We start from the raw sequence: 7754 nt of genomic DNA, 5'->3' as shown, positions 1-7754 counted from the left end.
TGACCTTATTTGTAATTTGACACTTAAATTTACTTTTTGAAAAGTTTGGCCAAACAAAAATTATTGTTCAAAAGTGTTTTTCAAATTGATTAGCCAAACACAAACTACACTTTTTCGAATCTCACTTTTCAAAATAAGCTGATTTTTCCAACTTGACCAAACATGCTAAAGATTATGTTTCTGTTATCGTCTGTTATATTTCACTTTCAAAATTAAAATAGGCAAAACATGATGTGACAAACATTTGGCGGAAGTGCAAAATACGTCTCAACATGTTTCCAATTTGGGCTGAGTTGGGTGGAACATACGGCAATTTTGTTCATACAATGTTCACACTAATTACGTTGTAACCTATAGATTATGGATTCGAACCGTAAAAACAGCCATTAATATTCGTATTAGGGTAAATTATCTTCATCACACCCCCTTGAGGTGCAATCTCGCACCAGACTGCCAAAGACCGTTATTGGTTACTGCTAGTGGCAAACAAACTTGTTGTAGGCTAGGAGGTCTAATTCCTGCTTTTCTTTGGTGTCGTTAAAGGGGCCGGTAAATGTTTCCCGAATAAATTCCTTTCTCTTTCCCATCATTGAACAAAGGAGCGCCTGACAAAAATTTCTACATCAAATCTCATTATTTGAAAATGGTTGAAAATGCGGATAAGAGAGAAGTCGCTTTGTATGTAGACGCTAAATTTACTTGGAATAAAGAAATACATATTCATACAGACACATCACTCTATGCCTGCAATTGAATGCATGTATGTTGGTGCAAGAGGCTGCTTTGTATGTAGACTTACCTCTTACTGGCAACTAAATTTACTTGGACTAAGGAGCAAGGAGTTATACGTTCATGCTTGATCGCTCTATCTACTTTTTTTTTTTTTTATTATTTTTCGCTTGAGAATTATACAACCACCAAACCTACTTTTAATCATGATGTCATACCTCATGAAACTGCATGTGGCTGTCATGCAAGGAACAGACCTTATGTTGGGCAGCTTGGCATGGCCACCTCATTAAGTCCCCAAAGTAGTTGGTTCATGTCACAATCTTGATCATTTAGTAGCTATCAGTTACCTGCAACGGCGAAACCATAGTTTAAAGCTTATAGATTTGAGATTCTGATCGTTTTAAATTAATAATTTATATATATATATATATTTAATAGATTTTCAAGATAAATGCGTGTTTTAGACAAAAGCTACTAGCAGTGACGGAGACAGGATTTCCACCAAGGGGTTCAAAAAAAGTTAAGAATATTAAAAAGATTGTGGCTAGTGAGAATTGTATCAACGACCTCACAGAGGTTTTGAACCCTCTTGACTACTAAGTTATGCTTTTGGGTTGTGTCAAGGGAATTTAAAATATAATATATAGAGACACAAAACGAAATTTTGCCTTATATGTATAACATAATTTCCGGCAAAGAGGATTGAACCCCCCTTTCACCCCCTAAACACGCCCCTGACTACTAGGTTCGGCCAAACCCGTAACCGCAATTCTAGCTCAGCCCCGGGACTGACCTGTCTAGCAGCTCGTGACTCAGTCAGGTAAGCTGATTGAGTAAACTTGTAGCTCATAAACCAAAAGATTCTTATGTTTTTTTCAGTGAACAAACAAACAAAACACTACTTGTTTTACAATGAAAACAGTGCTTTGGGTATGTTCTTCAAAGTTAAAAGATCGAGAAGATTTGTAGCTGCTGGTACCATCCCTTCAATCTTAACTCTATGCATAAGTGTTCAAGAGGAGGCAGATACTGAGACAGTGCCTAGACTAACTTCATCATTATGCATGTAGCCAAGTAGTGCAGTAGGTAGTACATAAAAAGTGTAGAGATAACAGATAGTAATTGGTGTGCCAAGCCTAAAAGAGATGGTCATCTATGTATACAACAACTATGCTAAGTCCCAAACAAGTCGAAATCGGCTATATGAATCCTGTAGAAGAGACAGAGGACAACTGAGCCTACTTTTCTCTAGTAAGTTTAGACAGGAAAATCCTAATCTGAAACGACAGAGCAGTCTCAACTCAACATATTGCTCTTTTATCTCTATGTACTTTCATCTATACAAACATAATTCAGCGAAGGGTGGGAGAGCCGAGAAGCCCTCAACAAATCTCATTCTAGAGATGGAGATCCTTGTCAAAGTCAGGCGTTTGGTTCTTACAAAACTGGACACTGCTTCGGGCAACATGTTGCTGTTTCTCAGGAAGATCACCAACATGTAACAGCGGCAAAGTTTTAATCTGCCCCAAAAAAAAGAACACTTAAACTTCAGATAAAAGGATCAAACTAGAGGAAATGACAAGCTCTTCATTTTATTTTATTTTTAAATAATTTTTTTGGGGTTGGGGGGGTTGGGGTGGGGGGACTTACCGTGCTGATTCAAGTTAAAAGGGAACTCCACAATGGCTATCTGCCGTCAGCACACTGTCAAGATCTTAACGCACACATTCTGGCATCATATCAATGACTCTCTGGTAACCTATAGCAGCATCAATAAGAGTATTAATTCTACAGCCTGTATTAAAATGGCCTCATCCTATCAAACTAAGAATTTCATCCATACTCTCCGGCCTTCTTTTCCTTCGTTCATTTTAGTAAAAGATTAATGATGACGACGATTGGGTATGTGTAGCGCTACCCATCTTTATCGTTTCCTTTAAATGCAGTGAAACCAGTTTAACACAATAACCTCTAATCCTTTAGGAACTAGCGTATTGTATCTGCAAACAGCAAACGTAGCAACTTCCTTTTTTATTTTGCCCATCATAAAAGTACCTTTACAAAGCTCTAGCTTCCATTGAATTGCTAGTATTAAAACTACAATGGTTCAATGAAGGCCTCAACTGGTAATAATTGATAACTGTTGTATGGCAACTAGAGTATAACATTGAGACAGAAGACAGAGGTACATACCGCCATGGAAATTCACTTGTGTCAATTCCAGCTTGGTGAAGTTCATCAATGTACTGTAAAGCTTCTCTACATTCCTCTCGGTCATCAAAAAATTCCTTCTTGTCACCTTCTATTTGGTATGTTTCATGGCCTTTGCCAGCAACCACCTGCAGCGTGGTTAACAGCAATTGGATTAAACAAGACAATTAAAACTGAAGCTCCTAGTCAACACTTCTATTATGAAGTATGTTTTATCCATATAAGTTGTAGCTGTACTACTGGCCGGCTTTGATAACAAATAATAAGAACAAAAGAAGAAGAATTGGAGACAAGGAACTTACAACTATATCACCTTCCTCACCCATGGCAACGGCACAGCGCACAGCCACACGTCTGATATCATGTAGGAAGAGTCTATGGCCATTGGGGAGAGGAGGATAATAATCATTCTCTCCGTGTTTCAAGTAGTCCTGCATTGTCCATCCCACACCAGCCAACATATCATCCAAGATGTCCACTGAGAGAAGATAAGATGTTTTAGCTTCAGTGTCGGATTCCCAAACATCTGAAGATATCGAAATCGACACTAATCTAACCAGAATTGAGTGCATAGACAGTGCCACAGCAGATAAGAGGCGAGGGACAACTAGTGAGCAAGAGAGATCTGAATCCAGCCTACTGTAGCATATGTAATATCAGATAGGACACTGAAACAGACTATTTTTCTAGGAACAGATCGGCAACTACCAGCGCATATTTCAATGATCTATGATCTTATAGTGAAAAAGAGAAAGACAGCCAAATAATGTCTAACATGATTATTTCCAGAAAACTTCTCTGGTATATCTTCTTCAAGCTATGATACTTACAAGGATCCTCAGTCTTTGGATTGTCAGATGTCAGAATCGTCACATCACTTTTATCTGTCGCAATCTTTGCCATTATGGGCCTCTTCCCTCTGTCGCCCTCTCCAGCACAACCAAAAACTTCAAGCAACAAAACAGGTCTTCCTCAGTAAAAAGTAATAGATAACAGAAAAAAGAAGATTTGAAAACATTTATGAGAAATTTTAATCATGATAAAAGGGCTAACATTCAATAGTGAACACAAATTTGGGCCATGCCTCTGGCAAAGCAAGATAGTGCTCTGGGGCAGCTAGGTACAATGCATCTTCTGCAGGACCAACACCTCTAACTTTATGGCCTAGCATGGGTGTATACTAGTAATCTTGAAATGTTTCAAAATCCTTCGACAAAATGACGAAGTTGGGCTTTCTTAACTTAGGTTCTCAAAGTCACCCCACAAACTATGTGTATAACTAACTACAAGGTCATTGCCCTATTCATTGACATTTTCTTTTCATCCAGGAATACATACACACAAATAGACATATATAGATATGTGTGTGTCTAATATAAACCATGGTGCATATATAGATATGTGCGTGTCTAATATAAACCATGGTTCTAAGGACACGAGAACTTTTCAAGCCCACGCTAGAAATTAGCTATCTAACCTGAAGCTTGAAAAATTTTGCCGCACCTAAGTTATGATACAGAGAAGCTCAGACATAATGGCTGGGCCGGTTTCCGTAGAAGAAGAAAGCAAAAGGCGTGGAAGTTCGCCCCATTAGCTCTCATGTGGATAGTTTGGGGGAGAGAAATAGGAGAGCTTTTGAGGGGATTGAGTCTCCTCTTTTTCACATCTTAAGAATAGTCTTTTATCTTTGGTCGCTTTTTGGTGCACTCATATAGCCCCTACTTGTATAGAAGATTAGGCGTCCTTTGTAGAGAATCATGTTCTGATGTAAATTCTCTACTTTTTGGTATACTTCCTGTATACGGGAGTTCTCTCCCTTTTGATTAATACAATTTACCTTATAAAAAAAAAAAAAGCACAGACATAATGTTCAATTTAACATAATGTTCAATTTAATGTTCAAAAAAGAAATGATGATTTTTGCGTACATTTTGAACACGGTTGAGGAAAACAACAAAGAATTACAAATTGAAAATTTTACAAGTTTGGAAAAGAAGGGACATGAACCAAATTGGTACTTCATTCTTATACCACTTTATTAGTATTCTCATTTGTAATATCATCACAGAGTATGTTATAAACTCTGTGATGATCATTGAATATTTGGTACTCTCCAGTTCTTATTTTTTACATGCATGCTAGTAGGTGAGGCCTTTTATTTGCCTCAATAGGAATAGTAAGGTAAGGTTTAGCCCGGTATGTGCCTTGGTCCCATGTCTTTGGACAAAAAATCCACATGGCTATGAGATTATATGCCCTCGTGAGACTTTGCCGGCAGCTACACCATGAATCCTCTACATGAGGCTGCCATCTTAAGGCAATGTGAGGCGCAGAGGAGTGATTATATAGCCAAGGCATATGGGTAACAAAACCGGTGCTATTGTCCCCCTTATTTGTACTTTTCCTAATTGTTGCATTTTTATTTTCATTTATTAATAAAAAACTAGCCCTAGGCGCTTGCCTAGCGGATTGCCAAAAAAAAAAAAATTTAACAGCACCCTTGCTGATTTTGGGTGTGGGGGGCGGGGGGTAAGGAGTTGCTGATTGCTTACCAGTTATAACCCTCCTAGGACCAAGCTCTCTCACATAATCAAGAAGTCTAGATAAAGCATCAGGGGTATGAGCATAGTCTACAATTACTCCGAAAGCCTGTTCCTCATCTATCAATTCACATCGACCAGGGACTGCATCAACCTCTTCAATACCTTTGACAATGTCCTCCAAAGGTGCCCCAACCGCAATTCCAACGGCGACTGCTGCAAGAATGTTATAGATATTATGCCTTCCAAGCAAGCCAGAAGATATTTCCAAAATGCCTTGAGGTGTGTTGACCAATACTTGAGTCTCAAAGAGAGATAATTGAAACTTTAAGGGATGAACATCAGCACTCTTATTCTCCATTGCAAAAGTCACAATAGGCACATCTGGGTTTCCTTGAGCTAAAAAGAAAGCTGCATTAGGGTCATCAATATTCACAATCTTGCGGTGTCGTGCAGGGTCCACCATCCTAGCAAACAGCTTAGCTTTAGCATCCCTATACTCCTCCTCAGTCCCATGAAAATCCAAATGATCCCGCGTCAAGTTTGTAAAAACTGCAATGTCAAAATCAACCTCATCACACCGACCTAATGCCAATCCATGAGAAGAAGCCTCCATTACCAAAGCCTCAGTCCCGTTATGAACCATCTTCGCCATCAGTTTCTGAACCAAAACTGCATCGGGGGTCGTATGAGGAGACTCCAACTTGTTATCCCCATAAATATAATACCCTACTGTACTCAACATGCCCGTCCTTAACCCCATTGCTTCATACATCGCCTTTATTAAGTAAGATGTTGTAGTCTTTCCATTAGTTCCTGTAATCCCAATCAAAGACATACTCTTAGACGGATGCCTATAAAATGAAGCAGCTAACACTGCAAGCACTGCATTCGTGTCCTCCACAATAACCAATGCTTTACACCCCAAAGTTTCCTCAATATCAATCTCTTTACTAGCTACAACAGCAACAGCCCCTCTCTTATCAGCCTCGGAGAAATATAAATGTCCATCAGTTTTCCTCCCAACACAACACACAAACAAATCACCACTCTCAACCAACCGTGAATCATGTTGTACACCACTAATCCCAACCTCTATATCTCCATACACAGACAGTGGCACTACCCTACTCTCGTCTAAAAGCTCAGCTAAGCTCATCCTAAACTTAGGTTCCACAATTCTTGGCTTAGTTTTACCAAACTCATCAAAATCAATATCAAACGAAGATAAATCAGAAAACTCACTCTTACCCATATCATCACTTACCTCAAAATCTGATTTTTCTTCATCGCTTTCATCAATTTCAGCCAAACCACTGAGCCCATCAATCTCCTCTAAATCAACAACTTCTTCAGGCTCTAATTCATCAACATTTTCAACTTCAGATTCAACTAAAGTTGAGTTCTTGGGAGGGTTAGGCTTTAACAGGCCTTGTTTAACAAACTCTTTTCTTTTCAAGGCAATAGCTTTATCAATTTCACCAAATAAATCATCCCCAGAATTGTCATTATCATTAATTAAAGGATTATCTGGTGCATCTTCCACGTCAGCTAATGCATTTACAAAAATGGACTGTTCTTTTATAAAAAGCTCTTCTTGTTGCTTTTTTGCTTTAGCTGCTTGGCGTTGAATTTGCTGGAATTTGTTAACACCATGCATTGAATCTTCTGGTGCTTCAGGTGGATCATCATCTGAAGGGTTGGGGTAGTATTTTCCGTCGGCGCCAATGGCGGAGACGGTGGTGGGGTACTTGAGGCGGAGATGGTGGAGGGAAGTGAAGGGTTTGAATTGGAGTGGTGGTGGGGTATGGTGGAGAAGTGAAGGGAAAGGTGGAAGAGATAAAAGGGTGAACGGCATGTTAGCCGGAGTTTGGTCGGAGGGGTTTTATCGGTTGCCGGAGTTCAAGTGAGGTTTTTGGAGTGTGTCAGTGTAAAAGGATAGGGGTTTAAAGAGAGAAGATTTTGGGAAGGTGAAAAGCACGATGTCGTTAAGAGTTAACTGTATCAACTGCTTGTAACTTCTAAAGATTGGGCCTGTTGAGCCATTTTGGGCTTGGAAAGAAAAATCATTTGGGCCTGGAAATTGATGATTGTTTGGGCTAAAGCTTGTCTTATTTTATGGTAAAAATTGCATGGGTGTCCTATTTGGTCGCTCCCTTATAATTTATACCCGCTTTGTTTTTTCGTTTGCATCCGTACCCATTTTTTGTTAAAAGCATTTTAAAAAGATAATTTTGTCCTTCTTTAATAAAAGACTATTGACAAACTGCA

At 39.0% G+C, this 7754-nt stretch overlaps 1 protein-coding gene across 2 annotated transcripts; it reads right to left on the bottom strand.

Annotated features, from left to right (window-relative positions):
• Nucleotides 1-243: 243 nt before the first annotated feature.
• On the bottom strand, nucleotides 244-7447 carry LOC104229199 (UDP-N-acetylmuramoyl-L-alanyl-D-glutamate--2,6-diaminopimelate ligase MurE homolog, chloroplastic). Of its 2 annotated transcripts, XM_070153303.1 has the most exons (8): nucleotides 5496-7447; nucleotides 3774-3890; nucleotides 3246-3421; nucleotides 2926-3071; nucleotides 2383-2491; nucleotides 2174-2252; nucleotides 948-1079; nucleotides 244-605 (listed from the first exon to the last, which is right to left on the bottom strand). In XM_070153303.1, the coding sequence occupies exons 1-5, from the start codon at nucleotides 7339-7341 to the stop codon at nucleotides 2473-2475; spliced, it is 2304 nt and encodes a 767-aa protein (XP_070009404.1). In that variant the 5' UTR covers nucleotides 7342-7447; the 3' UTR covers nucleotides 244-605; nucleotides 948-1079; nucleotides 2174-2252; nucleotides 2383-2472. The 2 variants fall into 2 exon arrangements, with proteins under 2 accessions (XP_070009404.1, XP_009780085.1); XM_009781783.2 differs by lacking the exons at nucleotides 244-605; nucleotides 948-1079 and having other exon boundaries at nucleotides 1763-2252.
• Between the last annotated feature and the right edge of the window lie 307 nt (nucleotides 7448-7754).

The sequence above is a fragment of the Nicotiana sylvestris genome, chromosome 8 (genome assembly GCF_000393655.2).
Source record: "Nicotiana sylvestris chromosome 8, ASM39365v2, whole genome shotgun sequence".
Lineage (NCBI taxonomy): Eukaryota > Viridiplantae > Streptophyta > Magnoliopsida > Solanales > Solanaceae > Nicotiana > Nicotiana sylvestris.
This window is presented reverse-complemented; position numbering and strand designations above follow the sequence as displayed.

Coding starts and splice junctions, on each gene's coding strand:
- LOC104229199 (XM_070153303.1), bottom strand. CDS start 7,341: ATGCCGTTCACCCTTTTATCTCTTCCACCTTTCCCTTCACTTCTCCAC. Junction 3,891..5,495: donor TCCTAGGAGGGTTATAACTG/GTAAGCAATCAG, acceptor TGTTGCTTGAAG/TTTTTGGTTGTGCTGGAGAG. Junction 3,072..3,245: donor GTGAGGAAGGTGATATAGTT/GTAAGTTCCTTG, acceptor ACCACGCTGCAG/GTGGTTGCTGGCAAAGGCCA.